The 24,517-nt window shown below is 39.1% G+C and overlaps 1 protein-coding gene across 3 annotated transcripts in view; it reads left to right on the forward strand.

The window, feature by feature from the left end:
* fntb (farnesyltransferase, CAAX box, beta) overlaps nt 1-22,853 on the forward strand; it is an 81,303-nt gene extending 58,450 nt beyond the window's left edge. For 2 of the 3 annotated variants that reach the window (XM_052029487.1, XM_052029468.1), the window contains exons 8-13: nt 2,666-2,752; nt 3,963-4,092; nt 15,498-15,630; nt 16,703-16,814; nt 17,620-17,734; nt 18,416-22,808. In XM_052029487.1, coding sequence (XP_051885447.1) covers nt 2,666-2,752; nt 3,963-4,092; nt 15,498-15,630; nt 16,703-16,814; nt 17,620-17,734; nt 18,416-18,520 — 682 coding nt within the window. In that variant the 3' untranslated portion in view covers nt 18,521-22,808. Of the gene's footprint in view, nt 1-2,665; nt 2,753-3,962; nt 4,093-15,497; nt 15,631-16,702; nt 16,815-17,619; nt 17,735-18,415 lie in introns of all 3 variants that reach the window. The other variant, XM_052029478.1, reaches the window with a different exon arrangement.
* The last annotated feature ends 1,664 nt before the right edge of the window (nt 22,854-24,517 follow it).

Below are 24,517 nucleotides of genomic sequence, written 5' to 3' on the forward strand. Positions count from 1 at the left end.
ACATTGCAGTGCTCACTCCAACATATTTTATCATGGGCAGATACATTTATGACTGACAAGTTGTTGTGGATAATGTCAATTTAGTTCTTCCTTTGCGTTGAACATAGGATCGCTGGTAACATAACCAGTATCGCTGCTTTTCCTTTTGGATTCTGCCGATTCAGTCAGTAATGGAACACTTGAACTATTCTGCCCAGGGAAATCACGATCAGCAGCAAGTTGCTTTGGCATGTTTGACCTGGTGTCCTGATACTTCAAGGAGCCTGGCATCAGTGTTGAGTATTCCTCTGGTACTGCCTCCCAATTATATGCCACTACCATTCTTTCCAGTGGTTAGTCCTTACAGTTCAATAGGATATACTTGGGACTGGCGGTGAAGGACTCGAGGATTTCAATCCAGGAACATTCAAGAAGAACCTGTATTTTCTGAATTTGATAGAAAGTTGATTGAAACTTTATGTGAATGGAAGTTTCACCATTTGGATGAATTGATGGGGTCCCCACTGACAGTTCTTACATGAAGATGTAATCCTAATTAATGAACCTGACCTTATTTGTGCCCACCCCCCCCCCCCTTGTATACCAAGAAACAATTGTTCTTTTTCCCTCCACCAACTCTTATGTATTCATGTGCTATGTTCTGGCTTCCACTCACTTTTCTACAGTGAAGTCAAAAGTGACAGAGCTGGAGAATCAGTGAAAGGAATCTGCATTTGATTCTTGTGGACCAACAATGTATATCATTGTCCACTTCTACAGCAGCTAACTTTCATTTATGATTCATAGAGAGTCTGCATCTGCTTGAACCCTTTAGTTCCTTTTGGATGACACTTCGGAGTTTTTGCTTTTCCTCTGAAAGCATCTTAGAGATGCAAAGCTGATTTGTTTGAGTAGCAAGTCACATTCCTGTCTCACTTAATGTTTGCTTCCCTTTTATCTTGACCTACTTTGTGTTTCATAATTCATCAACAGGCTGCACCAGATATCTCTCCACATTGCAAAACATCAGTCCTGTAAGAAGGCTATTGTTCCCTTTGGGCATAACAGTCACTAATATCACATTACCAGTGGTAAAACCATGGTTATTCATAATTTATTTTTAAACAGGAATAAGTAACTTAATAACAGCATTAGCTCATGATGTGTACAGTGGTGTGGGAGTTGGTCTGAGAGTGCGGTTTGATCATAGCAATGAGAGAAAATGCAACACAATGAGAAATTTAGAAAACTGCAGACTGGGTAGTTAACTGGCAAATTAGTCTCACCATAGATAAAGGTGAGGTGATTCACTTAAGAAGGGAAAATAGAAACATAACCCACCCACTTGGAAATTATGACACTCCAGGATCGTGGATGAATAAGATGGGGAGAAAACACCTTTGCAGGTCGATAAATAAAACATTGCTAGGTTCCTCAAGATGTAGAATTCCACAAATTCAGATATGTGTTGAATTTATGAGACCGTAGCAACCAGATGTAGTCCTGCCATCCAAACTATAAAAGCATTGCAAAAAGTATTTTAAACAAAAAAAAAATGAGGATGATGGCAGAACTAAAAGATTCTTATTGGGGAAAATCTCCAATAAATCAGAGATTTAGAGAATACCTTGTAGAGGCATTTTAAAATTATGGTTGAGTTCTACTAAGTATGTGATGAGATAATCCAAACTAGGGATTATAGGTACAAATTTCCCAACAAAAAACTCCAGGTGGGAAATTAGTATTTATTTTTCCCCCAAGTATAGTTACATAATGGAACTTGCCACAGGAATTGTTGAGGGAAATGGTTTTAATGCTTACTGTAGGTAAGTAGATTCATACATGCGAGAAAGAAGTAAGTGATGGATGTATGCAGAGTATAAAGACTACCACAAACTAGTTGCATTAAATGACCTATATCTGTGCTGAACTCTCTTACTTAGTTCTGTAAAACATTCTGAATCCAATGTACTAGATCATGCATATTCCAAGAGGACCAGAGACACAGATGAAATTAATTACACCTGTTTTAAATATAATGCATTTGATGGAACCCAGAGTAAGCAGTCAGATCACATCATAAAGCTGCTCTTTTTTTGTACTGAGGATAATTGTTGAATTGCCATTGATCTTATGGTCTTGGAGTTTGGTATATGCTTCAATGGAAGAGGATAGAGCAGGATTTACTGCAAAGATTGCTCATTTATTATTTGTTTGGGAATTACTGATGCTATTGCTGAGGGCAGAGAATGAAGGATTTTTAAAAACCCATTACATGAATGCAAAAATTCATCTAAAATGGGAACTGTATCTTCATCATAGCTCCATTGTAATCATAATGTTCTAAATAATTAACTTTTAGTGGAAGCAAGTTTTTGTTTATGATATTGCTGTGAGTCATATCTGGACTGTAGTCCATGGACTAGATTCTAACATTGCAAAGGAAGCATACTGATGATCAAGGTGCTTACTTTAATGGTTTTCCTTCCGATTAAAACTACAGCTTCTAAGGAAGGGGAATTCAGCACTTAAAGAATAAATTGTTTTTATGATATCATACATTATTAATGACAGTGATATGTAAACAAAAGTACAAATTCATTATATCTGTTATTTCGCAACTGATTTTGAGCATTGTTGATTAAATAATGCATGAAGCAAAATTCCTTTCCTCCAATTTTTTCAGGAGTGCCTACTGTGCGGCATCTGTTGCATCCTTAACAAACATAATCACGCCTACATTGTTTGAGGGGACACCTGAGTGGATTATAAGGTAAGTACATTATAGGAGATAAAGATCAACAGATAACAAGATTTGCATACAGTTTCCATATTAGGCTGCTTATAAATAATCAAGAGTAATGAAAAGACTATATTTAAATTGATGAGAGATGTTTAGAACATCCACTTAGTTGCACTGTTTGCCAGACAGCCAATTGCTTGGGAAGATAGATGTTCTGCAGAAATACATCCCATGACTAGTGGAGCCCACCAGAAGCCACTTTTGTACACTGTTCTTTTATTCATTTCCCAAATAAGCTGACAAAGGTGTAGGGATTTTCTCAATAGTTCAGAATACAATTGGAATTTAAGTCCTCCATTAATCAAAACTGCTGCCTTTGTCATTGAGCACGTTAGAATGCGCTAGTTAGTTAGAGAAATCCCTATAGTAGGTACGTGGCACCTTTTCATGTGTATTTTCCCTCTGCAGCCTTTAGCACATGAGATTAAGATATCTTTTATTAGTCACATGTACATTGAAACACACAGTGAAATGCATCTTTTGCATAGAGTGTTCTGGGGGCAGCCCGCAAGTGTCGCCACGCTTCCAGCGCCAACATAGCATGCCGACAACTTCCTAACCTGTACATTTTTGGAATGCGGGAGGAACCCGGAGGAAACCCACGCAGACACTGGGAGAACGTACAAACTCCTTACAGACAGTAGCCGGAACTGAACCCGGGTCGCTGGTGCTGTAATAGCATTACACTAACCGCTACACTACCGTGCCTGCCCCCAGTCAGCTGGTCCCTCCACAATTGCTTAGAAAATATGGGAGTCACTATTGGAAAGGCAAGAACTTCCTAATGGGTCTTCAGACAATCGTGATGTTCTGTTAGGCTTCTGAAAGGCACAAGCATTTTTAGATCTAGTCTTGAAATCTGTTCATCTTTGTGTGATAACTGAACTACAACTGAAGTAAAAGAAAAGCGAGGGGAAATTTAGTAAGAGTGAAAAAGTGTATATTTTGCCCATTTCAACCAATTTCCTGTTTTTGTGCTTAAAATTGATCACTTCATATCAAAGCAAAAGGTTGGAAAAAGACACTGGTAAATAAGAATGATGCACCAACACAGAACATTAGGCATTGCATTGCAAGATATCCCATTATTATATATCTGAAGTAGTAGGATATGGAACTATTGTAATTCACTTTTACCTACTTTTTTACAGCATGGTGACAATATTTGCTTCCTTTGCAGGTGTCAGAACTGGGAGGGTGGGATAGGTGGTGTCCCTGGAATGGAAGCCCATGGAGGGTACACATTCTGTGGTATGGCTGCCATGGTCATCCTTAAAAAGGAATGGATGTTGGATCTCAGAGCTTTGTTGGTAAGTCAAATCTATCTTGTGCAAATTAATTATGGCTCCCAGCTACAAATTCCAAATTTGGAGACTGCTGTGATGGTTTGGAAAAAAAAATAGACATTACCCATTAGTCATGACCCAAATACCTCACTTAACAATATTTGATCTTCACTTGCCTGTATTTGATTACACTTGTATTTATTCCAAAGTTCTTAAATATAACACTTGAGAGATTTTGTACATCTCAAAGTAAAATTTATTGTCATATGCACCGGTGCAATGGAAAACTTATTTGCAGCAGCATCACAGGCACATGGCATCATGTAAGCAACAGTCACAAGAAAAACATAAGTTAGACATTAACTATACACAATTCTTACAAGAAAGAACCCAATTAGTGCAAAAAAACAGTTCATTGTAGTGCAAAGTGATCAAAGTGTTTAGAGTGTTGTTAAATTGTAGTGATTAGGATTTTGCCAGTTGGTTCAAGAACCAAGTGGTTGAAGGGAAGTAGCTGTTCTTGAACCTGGTGGTGCAGGACTTCAGGCTTTTGTACCTCCTGCCCGATGGTAGCTGTAAGATGATGGCATGGTCCGGATGGTGGGGATCTATGATGGATGTTACGTTCTCGAGGCAGCGCCTACTGTAGGTACTACCGATGGTAGGGAGGGATGTGCACGTGATGTATTGGGCTGAGTCCACTACTCTCTGCAGCCTTTTGCATTCCTGTCCATTCAAATTGCCACACCAGATCATGATGCAGGGAGTCAGGATACTTCCAACAGTACATCTGTAAAAGTTTGTTAGTGTTCGGTGACAAGCTGAACCTCCTTAACCTCCAAATAAAGTAAAGACGCTGGTGCACCTTCCTTGTGATTGCATCTATGTGCTGGGCCCAGGACAGGTCATCCGATATGTTAATGCCCAAAAATTTAAAGCTGCTGACTCTCTCCACCACCAATCCCCCAATGTAGACTGGGGCACGTTTGCCCTCCTTCCCCTTCCTGAAGTCAACAATCAGCTCTTTAGTTTTGATGACGTTGAGTGAGAGGTTGTTGTTGTGGCACCACTCAACCTGGTGTCCTCTTACACTCCTGTATGCTGACTCTTCACCACCTGTGATTCGTCCAACAACAGTAGAATTTATATCTGGCATTGGAGCTGTGCTTCGCCACACAGTCATGTGTATGTAGAGAGTAGAGCAGGGGGCTAAGCATGCATTGATGGTCAGCGAGGAGGAGATGTTACCAGTCCTCACTGACTGAGGTCTACTGATGAGGAAGTCAAGCATCTAGTTGCAGAGGGAGGTACAGAGGCCCTCCATGAAAATGACAGTGTTTGGCCATGGATTCTGGTAACCTCTGGTGGCATTCTTATTCTGATCACTGGTCATCTTCTCTGCTGTTCTTATTGGAGTGTTTTCAACTTGCTTGTAAACAACTTTACCTGCTTGCAGAGGACAAATTGTAATCATTACAGCTTGTTTTTGATCTTCACCACACTTCTACACCACACTTCTACGACTCAGTTCTTCTCAGCATTGACAAAGATTTTTGTTTCTTTTACTGTAAATGATGACAAGTTCATGGAATGGGTGGGATTCGACTGGTTTTCCCAACACTAGAATCAAAAACCTGTTTCAACCTCAATGTCAACAGATTTGTCTTACTGGCACAGTTTGCCTCGTGATTCTTCAACACAGTTCAAATTTGAACTGTTTCAGTTAGCTCCTTATCCATTCTTGGATCTGGATTTCTCTAAGGTGTGAAACCTGATAAGGTGTGGGTGGGCCATTGCTAGGGACTGTGTGCTCCATGGTCGACAGACCACCCCGATCCTACAGTCTCCCTCATCACCTCCTACTGGATATGAAGGAGGTTGCTGTCTCACCTTCCCTTTGTTTGGCAGAATAGCTCTCCCCTGCCCAGACATTTTTCTTTAAACCAAAACTACAAGCTTACAAGCATGAGAGCCAATGCCCAAATATTTTTTGGAGGGAAAGTTTTGGAATCTTCAATTCAAAATGCCATTCTCTTTGCAGCAAATGATTTCATGTTCTGACTCTGCCATCTTTCCATTATCAGGATTATTCCCCATTCAGCCTGAATTCGTCTAATTCAACAACATTCATGAAGTTTCATCACATCTGCCATCCTGAGCACCCTAGTGGAGCCCAGTGAGCTTGTTCCAGAGAGAAATATCTCTGGGTAGGGAAGAGCTATGCAGCCAAACAAAGGGAAGGGTGACAGCAGCTTCCAACACATAGAACAGGAGGTGATGAGGGAGACTAGGATCTGGGTGGGCAGTCTGTCAAAACAGAGAGCCCATGTTGCGCTTCCCCAGTGAAGGCCCACCCTTGCATGTCACCCGGGGTACAGCCCTGAACCCCACATCTTGGTACAGAGCAGCCATACCAGGTGCCCAGCTGGGCCAACACCAGCCCTCACTGGGAGCCTCTCTACACTGAGCTGCAGTGCAGCAATAGGGAGGGCAGGGATTTGCATCACAGAACTGCACAACAGCACACAGTGACAGGTAGCACAGAGGTTCACAACTTGTAGCTGACAACTTGCACAGCCCAAGTAAATATCTTTTGAAAGTACAGGTTTGTGTGTGTTTGGAATGGGAGACCTAAAGTGCTATAGTGTATTGATGCTCTGTGAGTTAGTGCTAAGTGGGGAACCAGTGTCTCTCCATCACACTAACTGCCACAATCAAAGGATTGGGCTCATTATTACCAGCTTGAGGGCAACTAGGGGTGTACAAGAAATGCTGACTGTAACCATGAACAATTGTATCCTACAAAAGAGCTTTAAGAAAAATACTTCTGTGGTGAAATGGCCATTAAAGTGGTAAATGGAATTTGATGTCAGTAATTGTGCTAGAGAAGAGCTGTAAGATTGCAGGTGTTGAATTTATTGCATCAGAAGTAAACAAATATAAAAAGCTACTTTAAAACCTGGGATTTAAGGTGAATAGAGTAGAAACTTGAACTGATAAATTTGGAGCATGTTACTATTGTGCAAACAAAAACGTTTCCTGTCTTAGCTTTACCATTTGCTAAATTAGCAAACAAAGTGGGATATATGCTGGGTCTTCGAGCTACAAAGCAACCCTGATCTGCATTTACAGTGATCCTACCCAATTCTGTATTATTTCCAACTGTATTTGTATTTTCCAGTCCAATGTCTACCTCATTCCCAATTCTTAATACTGCATTTGATGGCTAACACCCGGCATTATTTCAAGCACTTCCCACAGCTCTTGGTTAACTTGCTCTTCAGGTTATCGATCCGAGCTCTGTTCAGATGCAAACCCTGTACCTTGTGCAGTATCCTCCTTCCATGACAAGTCTTTATGTTCAGAAATCTGAACCTTTCCCTGCTGCATTGTCCCCAGTGTCTCGACCTTCGATATTTTCTTATTTCAGCACTCACCAGTGTTTTCCATTGTGTAGTGTGGAGAATATATAACCCTTGCATGTTCATTTTTTAACTTCACAGCTGCTTAAGTTCTAACAAAATAATCATCACTGTTTTTCTTGACATTGGTTTTGACATTCACTAAAATGTGTGGCTCTTCCCTTTTCCCCTGCAGAATTTTCTGTACCTTCAAGTGTTCCTTACCTTGGCACCTTGTAGGCAATGTGTCATTATCGGCTTCGTATTAAGCGTAACAGAACTGATTTGGATCAGCCGTCATCTTACCAAGTGGCAGAACAGGCCTGAAGGGCCACCTGGTCTTTGACTATTTCTTAGAACTGCTTGTCTGTCCCTTGGTGTTGAATCTTAACAGATTCCAATACCTTGCTGTGCAGCTGTGTCATGTCACTTCTCCACCTTGCGACCATACACTATTGCCAGCAACCATACAGCTCTTTTCCAAGTTGACATTTCTTTGAATGTCTTACTGGTATTTATTGTTGAACACTAGTTTGCGACTCACACTCCCAAAGGATTCTCGTTCCCAGTTACCACTCCCTTATTGTTTTGAGCTTCATCTGGCTGGAAAGAAAACAGAGAATGAGTTTGAGTAGCTGCAGGCACTTCCTACGTGAGCCATCAGGATACATGAGTTCTGAAGTTCCCATGTGGCATCAGAATAGCAGGCTGCATCCTTTCATTCTAATTAAAACGATCAATAAAATCTCAACAAGTTCTTATTTAAACGTAATTAATATTGACTTAGTCTAATATACCATGTAGGCTTCTACATTCTCAAACTGAACAAACCAAAGACTGAATTGATCATTAAGAAGCACTGATATACTGTGAGGAATCTATTAGCACCCGGAATTTGACCTTGGTCAATTACATTAAATATACAAAATAGTAGCAGCTGCAGGTTAAATTCTGCCTTAAATTTAGTTTTGCTGAAATCAATGAAACCAAGGTTTGGAAATATGTAGTCAATACTCTATTACGCCTTCAGTGCTACCAACTAAGGACAAATACTTACCTGTGGATATGTAAGTATTTGATAACAAAACATTTATAACTTAGCATAAACATTCCTGTGGACCAGAGACTGATGTCTGCAGCAATCTGTCAATTCACCTTGCACCTTTGCCCAGCAATCCTGCAAGGTCACAGAACTCCCCATGGAGCTCAGTGGGCTGGTTGTATCTCTTTTTTGCTGAATGGTAAGTGTATTGTGAAGTATAAAGTTGTAGCTTCCCCAGACCAATTACTATCATGCCTCTCCACAGCTTCCGCCTCCTGGCTCCAGTGAAATTGTAATGAAATTCAGGGTTGGGGCTCCACGGAGCATCACTGATCAGCTGAGGTCCTGCCAGCTGGTGGGAAACTTCACTTGCTAACGTGCAGAAGAAGAGTCATTTCCCCAGTAACATGGCTGGCAAATTCCTTCAGCTTGTTAATCATCAGAAGATCTGCTACATGTGGGGATTTGAAAGAAAGGAGACCAATTTTAAATTTGAACCAGTGAAAGTCAGTAAACTAGGTACTTGGAAACCACACCTTGGCTCATATAAATTAGATACAGGATATCTTTATTAGTCACATGTACATTGAAACACACAATGAATTGCATCTTTAGCATCATGTGTTCAGGAGGCAGCCCACAAGTGTCGCCACGTTTCCGGCACCAACGTAGCATACCCACAGCTTCCTAACCTGTACGTCCTTGGAATGTGGGAGGAAAGTGGAGCACCCAGAGGAAACCCACGCAGACATGGGGAGAATGTGCAAAATCCTTACAGACAGTGGCTGGAATTGAACCTGGGTCACTGGCGCTGTAATAGCGTTACGCTAACCACTACACTATCATGTCTGCCCGATACGAGGAACCCCTTTTTCTCTCCTCAATTCCTGCTCTCCCTGAATTCTCAGTTTCAAATCTGATTTATTGTGATTTACCCAGATGCCTTAAAGCTCTCCAGCTTTCTTCTGCACAGGAAATTAACATTAACAACAATAGTCTGCATTTATATGGAACCTTGAAAGTGATAAAGTTAAATTTCAAAGGTGTGTTGGCAAGCAAATTTTTACATTGAGCCCTAAAAAGGAAATTGGGGCAGATGAGCAAAGATGAAAGAGGTGGATTTTAAGGAGCATCTTGGAGGAAAGAAAGGGGAAGTGAAGAAAGTTGATGCAGAAAACTCAAGAGCTTTGGGCCTTTGGCAGCTGAAGCACATGTAGTTAAGTAATAATAACTGAGAAAATAGAGCAAGTTGAATATACAGGATTAGGACAACAACCCGCATGTAGGATGAATAGTAACGCGAAGAGATTTTGGTATTGCAATTTTGACATCAGAATATTTGAATTAAGTAATAATTGAGAATTGGCCCAGATTCTTATGCTGGCATCAAATATTGTTACCTAGTCCTGGAATCATTTCAGACTGAGAATGACTGAATCTTTAAAATTATACAATTAAACTAACATATAGCCAAATATTGGCAGATTTGATCAATTACTTTAATCTAGTAAATGAAAAACAAAAAACTGCAAATGCTGGAAATCTGAAATAAAAATGAAAAATGTTGGAAACACTCGACTACATCTGTGGAAAGAGAAATAGTGAAGGGTCTCAGACCTGAAATGTTAATTGGGGGAGTCCCAAATCAGTCCATTTATTGTACCCAACCCTACCTCACACTCTCCACTGCTGAAAATTAACTTGTTTCCCCCTTTTTTCCCAGCTTAGATGAAGGGTCTTAGACCCAAAACTTTAACTTCTCTTTCCACAAATGCTGACCAGTTCAGATACTCCAAAGTAGGCTCGAAGAAAGAACATTTGTGTAGTAACAGTCCCTCAGGATTTTTTTCATCTTTTGGGGAACCCAAAATAGCAAAAATGTGTTTTTACTCTAGCTTGTTGCTCTATAGTTATTTATGAAATCATGATAAGTATTTGATTTTTCAAAGCAATTTTTGTTTTTCTAAGCACTTTTTCTAGCAATGTTGAATCATTCATTTTAATTGTGAATTAAATTTGAATTGCGAAAACCTCTTTTGAAAGATTGATTTTATTTCCAAATAATTTAGTTATGGAATTAAAGATAACTTGTTCAATCATAAATTCAATTTTTAAAATATGCAAAATGCAAGTTACCAAATGTATTTTGGTGTTGCCTTGTAGCAAATTTGAATTATTGGCATTCAACAGAAGTATAGCACCACCTAGCCTTTACGTCTAAATTGCAACCTTCAACATTCAAGTTTATTCATGAAATTCAAATTGCCTTGGACGTTTAGTTGTAAAGGAAATGGTACCATTCTAACACTCAGCAGCCTGCACACAAGTTGCTTCTCTACAACCTGTTAGCAGGTTAGCTGGGTATCATTGACACTGATATCTTTCTGAGTGCTTGCTCAGAAACTTGTCTGGAAAATGTTTTGTTTTTCATTATTGATGAAAATAGTTAAATAAAAACCATTTGGGCCACAGCTGGAGTAGCTTGCAGGTTCATTTGGATAAGTCAAGGCATGGGAAGAAAGGCATGAGAAACGGTCTATTTCCATTGAAGCTGAGAAGGGCAAGAGGAGATCCAGGAAGACTGACTTTTTCAAATGTGGCTTTAGTGTCAACAGATGAAGAATTTAAAAGGGAGCTGACTTTTAAGTGATTGGCAGGGAATTTCTAAAAATTCTGATGCAGGAAAGCTGAATAACAGAATACTGGAATACATCTGTTAAGGGAGAAACAATTTAACATTTCAGGTCAATGACCTTTCACTTCCAGAAGTAACAGAGTTAAGGTTTTGAAAAAAATTTAATTAAAAAAGAATGTGAAGGGTGCGATGCCCCCTAACCAATAAATATTTGGTCATTCCTCCACTTTATATATATCAATATTGTTTTAACCATTCAGCAGATCATGGCTGATATTTTACCTCAGCACCACTTTCCTGCATGAATCTTTATCCCATTATTCCCTTTTATCTAAAATTTATCAATCTATCTTGAGTGTCATTGGCAACTGAGTCAGTTGGCAATTCCAAAAGTTCAAACTCAAAGTTGCATTTATTACCTTATGCACAAGTACATGTATGCTCAGGTGCAGTGAACAACTTACTTGCAGCAGCATTACAGGCACATAGCATCATATAAGCAGTATTCACAATAAAAACATAAATTAAACATAAAGTGCAATTCTTACAAGACAACACAATTAGAACAAAAAAAAACAGACCATTTTCATGCGAAGTGATCAGAGTGGTCATAGTTTTGCTAAACCAGTGATTAATGTGCCGGTTGGTTCAAGGACTGAGTGGTTGAAGGGAAGCAGTTGTTCTTGAACCCAGTGCAGTGGGACTTCAGGCTTCTGTACCTCCTGCCTGATGGTAGCTGCGAGAAGATGGCATGGACCAGATGCTTGGGATCTTTGATGATGAATTTTGTCTTCTTGAGGCTGCACCTCATGTAGATACTATCGATGGTGGCAAATGATGTGCCTGTGATGTATTGTGCAGAGTCCACTACTCTCTGCAGCTTCTTGTGTTCCTGCGCATTTGAATTGCCGTACCAGACCATGATACAACCAGTCAGAACACTTTCAATAGTGCATCTGTAGAAGTTTGTGAGAGTGTTCGGTGACAAGCTTAACCTCCTGAGAAAGTAAAGATGCTGGCAGGGTTTCATTGTGATTGCATCTATGTGCAGGGCACAAGTCAGGTCATCTGATATGTTGACCCTCAGAAATTTAAAGCTGCTGACTCTCTCCACCACCAGTTTCCCCCCCAAAGTAGACATGCATGTTCACCTACTTACCCCATCCTGAAGTCAACAATCAGCTCTGTTGACTTATCTGGAGGTCGTATCTGGACTTCTTGTATGACTCAGGATTGCCAGCTCTAAGCACCACATATCTGGCCCTTAGCAGATTTTGAATCTCCTGGATCATCCGGGGTTTCTGGTTGGGAAAGACTCATCCAGGCATGTCCTTATGAAGTCGGTGGCGATTGTGGCATATTCATTTAGGTCTGCTGATGAATAATTGAACACGGTCCAATCCATCAACTCGAAGCAAATCTTGAATTCACTCCTCTGCCTCTGCCGTCCCACTCTTCGTAGTCCTCTTCACCGGTGCTGCGCTCTTCAGTCTGTCTGTCCGCCCGCAGGCAGAAGAAGCACAGCCAGGTGGTTGGATTTACCAAAGTGTGGGTGAGGGATGCAGTGGTACGCGTTCCTGATGGTGGTATAGCAGTGTGTGTTCGTGGTAAGCTCAACAACAGTCGAGTGTGTTGAGTCCTCTAGTGTTGCAGGTGATGTGTTCAAAATAGGCAGAGACTTCTTCAAGCTAGCCTGATTAAAGTCTCCCGCCGCGATGTGATAGGCATTGGGGTATGCCACTTCACATACGCGGATGCAGAAATTTCTTCTCAATGTGGTCCAGAATGGCTGATTCTTTACTTTAAGACTGTGACAAGTGGTTCTGGACTCCCTGGAAAGCAGAAACTTTATCCCTGCATTTTACCCTGTCACCAATGCGATTGGCTCTTGTTCTTCTAAATTTGAGATTATAGTCTTAGTAGTTTTATTTCTCCTCCCATGACAAACCTGTCATTTTAGTAATCAATCAGCTGAGCCTTCAATGCACTCCCTCTATTACACGTGTGCTTCCTTTGGCAGAAGAGCAGATTTGCACATGGTGTCCTTGATGCAGTCTCACTCAGGCTCTACATAATTGGAGAAGAAATCCAACTCTTGTCCTCAAATTCTCATACAGTAAAAAGCAACAGAATGTTTGCTTTCATAATTGCCTGCTATACCTGCATGTTAACTTTCAGTCATTTGCACACAAGGACTCCTGGGACCCTCTGAGCACCAACATCAGTCTCTGACCTTTTTTTTAAGAAAGCAATCGACTTTTTTCTATTTTATCCACCAGATTGGATGAGCACACATTTTTGTGCATGATTTCAAGTGCTCTGTCATTACCCATTCACTCACTCCATGTCTTCCTGAAGCTTTTCTGCATCCTTCTCTCAGTCCAGCACTCCATCAAATCTTCACGTCCATCAAATCTGCACGTCCATCAAGATCTCTATTGGGTTACGCATCAGTTTCTCTTTTCCAAAACAAAAAGCTGTCTATTCATTTCTTTGTTGATGGATATAACCACTCACTTCTGATATCATCATAAATTTTTTTTCGACTTCTCTGGCGCCCCTACGTTCTTTTGTAATGGAGAGAAGGAGCTGATTCTGTTACAAAGTGTGCATGTGCTTTTCAGTTCTGACCCTCTAGAATGGAACTCCAGTTTTCATTTGTGCTTTTATTAACAGACATTTTTTACAGCTGTATCCCTTGCTTATCTACCCCTTTTGACTATTTCCAGGGACAATGTGGCCTCATTCTTCTTCTTACACCCCACATTTGTTGAGATTATAATTAATTTGCTACTTAGCAGGCATACTAATGTCTCCTTGTAGTTTGCATGGTATTCCACAGTAATGACTACACTTGCTAAATTGGTGTGATTGTAAATTTTGCAAAGTTGTGAGTTAATTGGTGCTCCTTGTCTTACCATTGCCAACCTGAATATCCTTTTGCCTAATCCAAATTCTCTCATTTCTGTCTCCAAATACTTATTCATCTTTTGACTGGCCTGCTTTGAATTCTATGACTTATGGACCAGCTGTTAGAAATCCAAATATAGTGAAACTATTGTACTCCATTTCTTATTCTGTTACTTCTCCAAACAGTTCATTAAGCTTGCTAAACATACGATCTTTGCTTCCAAAATCTGTGTTGAAATCCTTTCCAATAAGTTTGTAGTTTAGATGTTTTCCCATTGCATCTTTTGATGTAATTTTTTTCTGTTCTTCTGCTGCTCACATTGAGATAATTGGTCTGCAGTTCCATTGTTATGTACTTTTTTAAATGAAGGGGCATTTTCTTGTGAAGTATGTACATCTGTAACAGTGTCTCTGAACTTTTTCCAACTCTTTAATGCATTTCATCTGGAACTCTAATTTGGTTGGACTTAAATGCAGAAAGGGGAAAAGAGAGAACCAAGCAGATTTAAAAATCCAAGATAATTGTGTATTTTTGGTTTGCTAGGTAATGTACATAATATATGTATAATATTCTTGTGTATTCTCATAATAAGAGCTGTTAATATATGCAATAGCTTTGTGTTAATTTGTGTGAAAGTGAGGAAAAGGGCTATTAGGTTGAAAATTGTCTCTGAATTTTAACTTTGTTTGGTGAAGTCAAACTAATTCTGTGACATTCTGACGATGAAGATGCTTGATATGCATCACAGCTTGGTATGGCAACTGCTCTGCCCAGGCCCGCAAGAAACTGCAGAGAGTTGTGGACACAGCCCAGCGCATCATGGAAACCAGCCTCCCCTCCATGGACTCTGTCTATACCTCTCGCTGCATTGGTGAAGCAGCCAGCATAATCAAAGATCTCACCCACCTGGGTCATTCTCTCTTCTCTCCTCTCCCATCAGGCAGAAGGTACAGGAGCCTGAGGGCACATACCACCAGGCTTGAGTCACAGTGATAAGACTATTGAACAGTTCCCTTACGTGATGAGATGGACTCTTGACCTCACAATCTCCCTCATTATGACTTTGCACCTTATTGTCTACCTGCACTGCACTTCCCTGTAGCTGTGACACTTTACTCTGTATTCTGTTATTGTTTTTACCCTGTACTACCTCAATGCACTGTGTAATGAATTGATCTGTACAAATGGTATGCAAGACAAGTTTTTCACTGTACCTCAGTACAAGCCTGACAATAATAAACCAAAACCAATACCTTTTATAGGGAACTGAGAAGGTAGTAATGGAAGAACAGGTGTGCAAATGCTTCAAGTTTCTTTTATGTGATAATTCATAGACTGACAAGAATGAGAATCAATTTCAAAATGTGAATGTGATTAAAATGATGTGATGTGAATGATGCTACTTTCATGTTCTAAGCTGTGTCATTCTCATTCATACAGCGCTGGGTGACAAGTCGGCAAATGCGCTTTGAGGGTGGATTTCAAGGTCGGTGCAACAAGTTGGTGGATGGTTGTTACTCATTCTGGCAGGCTGGACTCTTGCCACTTCTGCACCGTGCACTACATGCAGAGGGTGTGTACAAAAGCATCAGTTAAATAATATTATGCACTTGCTTCCACTTATTGCAGTTAATTCTTATATCAACTGATGAATGAATGGGCAATTATCGGTTTTTAAAACATCAAAAAAGAGAATATAGACACTATTTATTGAATATATGGAGCAGGCTTGTCGTAAATTATTATCTGCCTGATCAATCTTTGGCAATTTGATACGGTAAACTGCCATCTGGAAAAAATAAGTTTTACTGCCTAAGTAATTGAGCACTAGCATTAGTTTTGTCCGTTGAGTTAAATAAAAACTTGAATCATTGTTTTGATGTTTGCTGGAAATAGAATTATCATATGAGGGCATCCATTGCTTTTCTAAGTTGACCATTTTTTAAATTTGCTCCTTAATTTGTGAAAGTAAGCAGTAAGTCTTGCAGTTCCAAGACATTCCCTGGAAGCATGCGGTTGATACAAAGCTGTTGAGGGTAATCAAAGAAGTGCTTTTAAAGAGTTGGGTGAGCTTTGGGAAGAAACTGCAGAGAAGGTGCTTGGACACTGCTGGACTTGAGATGAGTGAATGGATAATACAAGGCCACTAAGGGTTTGAAAAACAAAGATTAAGAATTTGAGACACCTGAGGAGCAGAACCTGAGGATGAATGTGACTTTGAGGCAGAATGTAGGCATTAATGTTTTCGATGATCTGAGGTTCATGGAACTTGAAGGACGGGAGCATGAACCAGTGTCAGCCTAGTCATACTTGGTTTTAATGGTGACTGGAGCTAAAGGAAGCTTTGTTCCAGAAGTGGATGTCAGCTTGGTGAAAAGGAGGCTTTGAAATATTTGAAAACTCAAGTAACAAGCTGATTGGACCTCAGTGTTGAGAACATTTGTTTTCACACTGGAGAATTGAATGGAATCGAGCAGAAGTGCAGAGTTTTGGTGGTGGCTAAAGATTACAGAGTAGAACTTGATGTTCAGTAGTTCTTTTTCTGAAATTCTGTTCCATTGATCTCTCAGATTTAGAATGTACTCCTTTATTATTTTAATTATTATCTTGTGTGCTAATTCTACTCGGCTGTAATGTTTTTGTAGGAAAAGATGCTCTCAGTATGACACACTGGATGTTTCATCAAGAAGCACTTCAAGAGTACATCCTACTCTGTTGTCAGAATTCCACTGGAGGATTGTTGGATAAACCTGGCAAGTGAGTGGTCATTTCATACAGTACATTGCAACTCAACTTTTTGGGGTTAGCGGTTTATCCTTGCTGGTTTTTTACTATTGAAAGAAAATAATAAAATGGGGAATGCTTTCAAAAGGAGTAATTCTTATAGAGGCAGAAAATTTGACCTGGTCATGGAATTAACAAATCTATAAGAGACCTAAAATTATGTGTGAGGGAAGAGTGGTTTGATGTTTTGTGCCATTCATAGCTGCCTTAGCACTGTGTACCTTAGCATTATTTTTGAACTGGAGTCATTTACCTTCTGGCAAACAAAAGACCCTAAGGGCTTTATGAAGCAGTGTTTGACTGTTGATAAAATGGACTGACTACCCTTAAATGTAAACATGCTTTCATGATGCTAGTGTATCACACCATTTTAGGTTGATTGCACGTTTTGACAGCTTCCAAGATATTTAAGTATTTCAATGACGAATTGGTGAACCCAAATAACTATAACATAGAATAATGCTGCAGTAAAAAAGTAAGTTCAATCAGATTATGCATTTGCTTCAGATTGCAAGATCTGGACATAGATCACTATCACATCTGGTCAAGCAGTTTTCTGTAATGATAAAATCAAACTCATTATTTTTTTGGTAATTTTTCTTTCCCTTTGTAACTAATCTCTAGTTGCAGCTTTCGAACTAGACTCGACCAAAGGAGATTCCATGATTACGGCTGTTGAATGTTGTCTGTTCCTCTTACTGGATTTCACAGACCAAATGATATTATTTCACGCATGACTGCTCTTTATTAAAGCTTGTCATATTTTTTCTTATGATAGATCAAGGGATTTTTATCATACCTGCTATTGTCTAAGTGGACTTTCAGTGGCACAGCACTTTGGTGGTGGAGAACTTCTGCATGAAGTTATTGTGGGTGACAAAAACAATCGGCTGGTAAGCAACAAGAAATGTGGGAGAACTAAGCAACCATCCTTTGAGGGTTTATTGTGAAATATTTAATCATTTGTTAGAGGGTATGATCAAGCCTTTTACAGTTTTCATTGTAATTTTGGTGTTGCGGTTATGTTTAAAGTTTGAAATTGAATTAAGAATGACAAACCTGAGCAACATACTGAATCTCCCCAAATTCTTTTGTGTAGTTTGTGTCTACTCACACAGTTAGCCATCTAGTACAGTTCCTGTGTTTGAGGTGAGCACTAGTTCATTAAGAGGATACATCTTCTGAAAAGTTTGTGTGACACTTGCAGATTAGCAATGGAAATTACAGGAATTCATCAATAATTTACTGGAATAATTTGTAGTTCAGATAATTTTCCTTAATGACATCTATTTAATAATTTTGCCTTTAGATCCTTCATTTTAGCAATATAGTTGTGCTCAGAGTTGATTAATGCTCTTGTTTGCCTTGTGGATAGCTTCATGGATGCATTTGAGTTGTTTTATCATCAGCTTTTATAATACTGTTAAGTTTTCATTTGCAAGTAATGCTTAATCCCATTCTACGTAGACTGGATGTCATTCAGATACAGAATAATTTTTTGATCATAAAGCAATATGAATCATCTCAGTTACAGTATTATTTATACACATTGTGAATTGTCTTCTCTCTTCCAGGAACCAACGCATCCTGTGTACAACATTGGTCCTGAAAAAGTAGCACAAGCTATAATGCACTTCCTCAAGTTACCAATTCCACAGATGAAGAATAATTCTAAATAAATTCACTATGCATTAAAAATAATTAAATTTCCAAATACTAATTGTGTATCCCAAATCCAAAGAATTATGTTTTTCAAAGTAAAATGTTCAACTTGGAGCACATTCTAATACGAAGCTTCTCGCTTCTTGCAACAACAGGGATAAAAGCCATTGGAACTGCATATAGTATGGCTAACTAGTCCAGTTTACATTCAGGCAACTTGCTCCTGAGAACTGAAATGTCAGAGACTGTTATCTGTAAATGATCCTATTTTCATGAGGGCATCTCTCAGAAAAGTGAATAGTATAAGTGCAACTTACAGCACTGTGCTTTTCACTGGCTTCAGAAATAATTTATCACTGTTGCAATAAAGTTTTTCAAGCTTTCCACTTTGTCTGAATTTTCACTATTTTGGAACAGTCCTTTGTGCTTGCTTTGTTTTAAAAATGGCTCGTATTATATGCAGAATAACAAGAAAATAATGTTATGTTGAGCAGTATGTTATAGCAACATAATTTTTGGATGGGTTTAATTGAGAGAATAATCAGTAACAAGACGTTTATCATATACAGAAATCATGCCAGGAACGGCAAAGCAAACAAATTACATAAGTTCTCCACCATCAAAAAAGCTTTTTTCAAAACCTTTCCATGTTGTGGGGGTGACCTAGCACTATTTAGGAGTTAAAGCATGCGAGGCTATTTGTGGGACAAAGATGAGATGGAAGCTTGCTGACTGCTTGATTGTATTGTCTGGCATGGTTCATGTAACTCCTCATATAAAAAGAACTGTAAAACAGGAAGTCTAAAGGCTTCAGAGAAGAGCGATCAACAGTCCTAATTTTGAAGCAGCTGTAGTTACTGGATGTAGATGTAAATATAATGATGTAGATATAAAGATGTAGGTATAACTCAGTCAGTGGGAAAAACAAACCATTCCAATTATGGCTGGAATAATCTCTGTTGTCCCATGGAAAGGAAATTCATTGTGAGGGCTATGTTTTTACAATTATAATATTTCCCCCTCTTCATTACTGATTGTGAAATCGCATTAACCTGTACATCATCACTGCATCTTCTCTTTTGGCAGATGTAGTAATTACAACACTCAGGTCTTCTGTCTATTAAATTTATTTCGAACAGTTTGATTGCAGGTATAAGTATTAAACTCCCTTTATCACTGTGGCCATATGACAACTTTAACTGGATATTAAGTTGACTTTAAAAATGAGCAAGTGCTCTCTGAAATGTGTCTGAAAATTGAGAAATGCAAAATCATGCTTGGTTAGCTTGCCATCAAAATTAAACTTCCTGCAAACAATAAGTGATCTATGTATTTTTTTTAAAAAGGGATTAGAACTGAGATTGTTTAACTATGGAAATTGAATTTTTAAATGGATTATTTTGAACAAGTGTTTATCTGTGAATGCTGTGGCTTTCTTTCAAACCCATCTTGTGAACTTGTTTGTTGGAGCACAAAGTTGTAACTTTTATACCTTGGTTACTTAAAAGAAAATGTACCTTTTTTTATTTTGAATTTCTAATTATGTTTGCAAAGGGTTTATGTCTTGATAATTATCAAGGTTGAACCTGCAGTGTCAAAATAACATAAATCACAATTCGATATTTGTATGTGATCACCAAAACTTTGTGCACTGGATGAAAGTACGGAATAGAAGCAGGAGTAGACCATTCAGCCCTTCATACCAACCCCACCATCCATTAAGATCATGGAGGGTATTTTCCCTCAGCACAACTTCCCAGTACTATCCCTGCTTTCCTTGATTCCCGTAATATACAAAAATCTATAGATCTGTGTATATACTAAGTGACTGAGCCTCCAAAGTCCTATTGGGTGGAGAATTCCATGTGTTCATCTGCTTCTGGGTAAAGAGATTTCTTTTTAACTATTTGCCCTCCTAATTGCTAGCATGTTTCCTTGCCCACTCACTTACAATGTCTACATCCACATGAAGTCCCCCTGCATCCTCTTAACAATTCACCCTGCCACCCAGGTTTTTGTTATCAGCAAACATAGATATATTGCACCTGATCCCTTCATCCATATCATTGATATAGATAGCTAAGAGCTGGGATCCCAGCACTGATCTCTGCAACAGCCTGCTGGCCATAGCTTGTCGGCCTGAGAAAAGCTATCAGTGTATTCCTATTGTTTTCTATCTGTCAAATAATCCTCAGTCCATGTCATAATATACTTGCAATCCCATACACTTTAGTTTTATTTCGTAATCTTTTCTATGATACCTTACTGAAGTCCACAAAGTTCAAATACATCACATTCACTGGTCTCCCCTTCTCTACGCTGCAAGTTACAAACTCGAACTGTATCAGATTTGTCAAACATAATTTCTCCTGCATAAAAACTATGTTGACTCTACCCAATGTTTCATTTTCTTAGTACCCTGTTATCACTTCCTTAATAATAGATTCCATTTTTTTTTTCTTTTATTGATGCAAAGCTAACTGATGTATGTTCACTACTTTTCTCTCTGTTTCCTTTCTTAAATAATGGGACCACATTTGCTGCATTTCCACCTGTGGGAACCTCTATAGAATCTGTAGAACTGGAAGATGACAGCCAGTGCATCCATCATTTCCATCACCATTTCTTTCAGACCTTGGGATATAGTTCATCAGGTCCTGGGGATTTATCAACTCTATTTTTTGTTAACTTTTCAGGTTTTGGGCATCACTGGTCATTATTTCTGACCATCCCTGATTGCCCTTGATGGGGGTGAGCTATCATCTTGACATGCTGCAGTCGTACTGGTGAAGGGATTCCCACACTTTGCTATAATTTGCCATCGTACTTTTGGCTTGTGCTGTGTAGATGGTGGAAAGGCTTTGGGGTTGTCAGGAGATGAGTAATTTACTACAGATCGATGACCTGCACTTATGGACGTGGTATTTATTTGGACGATCCAGTTGAAGTCTGGTCAATAGTGAACCCATTGTTAGTGGGGGTCTCTGCAGAGATCATGCCATTGAATGTCAGATATAATTGGATGGACTCTATTGTTGGAGATGATCATTGTCTGACACTTCTGTAGCATGACTTTTTTTTGCTATTCATCAGCCCGTGCCTGAATGTTGTCTGAGTCTTGCTGTATGCAGGCGTGGGATGTCTCAGTTGCTGCAGAACTGTGAATGGAATTGAACGTTCTCATCAGTAAACATCGCCACCTTTTGACCTTGCAATGGGAGGGAGGCAACTGTTGAAGCTGCTGAAGATGATTGGGCCTATAGGATCCTACACTGAGGAACCCTTGCAGCAAAGTTCTGAAGCTTGGGATGTTTGACTGTTAACTATGACCAGCTTGTTTTGTGCAAGGGATCACTCCAACCCTTTGATACCCATTGACCAATGCTTCTAAATGCCACCTTCAATTAACTGCTGTATTGATGTCATGGACAGAAGCACCCACCTCACCTTGGGGTTGAGACTGAAATTGAGTGTGCCTGGCAAAACCCAAACTGGGCATGAGTAAGTACTGTTTGATAACACAGCACAGCATCCATCACTTGATGTTGATATCTTCCATCACTTTGCCCAATGGCTGAGAGCAGATTGGGTTGTTTTTAGCCCAATTGTATTTCTCCTGCTTACTGTGACTGGAGATATGTGAGCAGTTTTCCACACTGTCAGATGGATGCCAATGCAGCAATTGTGATAGGACAGTTTGGCCTATTAATTTCTCCAATATGTTTTACAAACCCCTTTTTTCTAGTTAATCCAGAGATAATTAATGCAAGGTGTACATTTAAACGCAAAGTTTCACCCGCTGCTAACCCTGGATTATTTTGGTAAAACTTTATTATGTCATCTTCTGCTCTGCACTGTCCTGTAGTTAAGATGAATTTTTTTTTCTGATGTCGGAAATGTAACATGGGGATCTATGATTAAAAACAGAAAACGCTGGAAACTCTCAGCAAATCAGGCCACATCTATGGAGGAAGAAGCAGAGTGGATGTGTTTCAGGCCAATCATGTTTTTTTTTAGTTCTGAATAGTTCTCATGAAAGGTCACCAGCCTGAAAAGTTGGCCGTTTACCTCCATGGGTGCTACCTGACCTGCTGTGTGTGTCCAGCATTTTCCATCTCAGATTACCAACATCTGCAGCATTGCACTTTTTGTTTTTTTTTAGATTTATAGTTTGTGCAGTTCAATAATACATCATTAAATTCTTTCAATTTTCAGCAAAAAAAATTGTTTGAACTGCTGTTAACAAGCTTAATAAATTGTATTTGTCCAAATTATTACTGTGTAAGATAATGATTTTTACTTGGAATTAATTTGGAAATGCTACTCTGTTGAATAAACAATTAAAAATTCTTCTGTGCATTGTGGTTGATTTTTAATTTTATTTTAGTCATTTATGGGATCTGGTTGTCTCTAGAAAACAGCATTTATTGCCATTTTCAGAGGGCAGTTAGGTAATAACTGAATTGCTATCAATAGGGAATCAAATGTGAACTGAACCAGGAAATGGCAGATTTCCCTCCCTGAAGACCATTAATGAATCAGAATGTTTTATGAAACAATTCAGTGCTTTAGTACTCATTGATTCTTGTCATATTTTTAATTATGTAACATTCAATGAATTAACTGACTTTATTGTTCCCAGCTGTCAGAGTGGGATTTGAATCAAGGTCTCCGGATCATTACTCAGGTGTTCTGGATTAAAGTTAAACAAAGAGGCCTTTTGCAGCCTTTTCTCAATATATGCCTTAAATTGGGCACTTGCAGATTGCAGGGGCTTTTTTAAAAAATACATAGCAATTGTGGGTGAACAAATAAGAGCATTCTCTAAGTATTTAATCAATGTGAGAAAATTGCCTTTATAGACAAAGCAAAAGTTTAAGTTATTTACTCATTTTAAAATGTAATCACTGGGAACTAAAATGCAGCATGTTCTCAGAACAAGAGGTCCCTTATTCAAACATGCACAGATTTAATTAAACTGTTTATTTCATTTTGCCCCAGAAGCAAGCTTAAAAATCCTCTTCTAATCAAATGTGGAATGGTTGCATTTTCAGCTGTGAAGAAAGAAAAAGTTGGATTTAATGGACAAGTTTTTGGCTATCTTTTCCACTATCTTCAGGTCCAGTGCTGTAAGGAAGGTTTGGTTGCATTCTCAGCACCACTGACTCTGGAGTTTGATTTGTTGCCCTCACTTGGTGCAGGATTTGAAGGTAAGTAGAGAAAGTTTTTACTATTAATGAAGAGCAAGAGTGAAACTGGCAATTAGAAGACCAGCTTCCAATTCGAATGTTATAATAGGAAGAGCATTCAGAATAATATTGAGAAACTTGGGTCTTTGCAGGGGAAGTACACAGAAGCCCAACGTAAATGGGAGGAGTGTATGGCATTATAAACTGCCCACCCCTGTCAAACATCCCCTGTCCCATTTGCGTTAAGACTGTGTGGTTCCCAGAATTGGAGTGGATGCAAGTTATCCTGGATTCTGACAGATTGCCTGAGAAGATAACATGAAAATGTGTTACTATGGGCTATTAAGGTAGAGTTGATTTTAATTTAAAGCGGGTGGGGTAAGAGGAGGATGACTGAGGAATCCATTGTCAAAGATGTGGTGTAATTGAATAAGGAACTGAATGATATTTTGCCTTTATTGGGAATTTCTTCTTCTGGTTGCAAGCAGAGCCAACACAACTTTGGACATTTTAAAGGGCACAAAAAGATGGTGCAGGAGTAAACAACTTGTGACAGTTCTTTCAAGATATTGTTTTGAACATGAGAGTATGGTATGCAATTTGGGATAACTTGATTATAGAAAGTTATTAATCTTGAACGATTATCCAACTAGTTTGCAGTGTAAAATGTTAGTGAAAAGTCTTTTTTACTTTTTGGTTAGTTTTCTCAAGAACCCATCCTGCTCATAATGTCGCTGTTACTGGGTACTGAAGATCTTCTGGATCAGCAACTGATGTTGACAGAGAACTAGCCGAACCTTTGCAGGAAACTTCCTTCAAAGTTAA

The sequence above is a fragment of the Pristis pectinata genome, chromosome 1 (genome assembly GCF_009764475.1).
Source record: "Pristis pectinata isolate sPriPec2 chromosome 1, sPriPec2.1.pri, whole genome shotgun sequence".
In the NCBI taxonomy this organism is placed as follows: Eukaryota; Metazoa; Chordata; class Chondrichthyes; order Rhinopristiformes; family Pristidae; genus Pristis; species Pristis pectinata.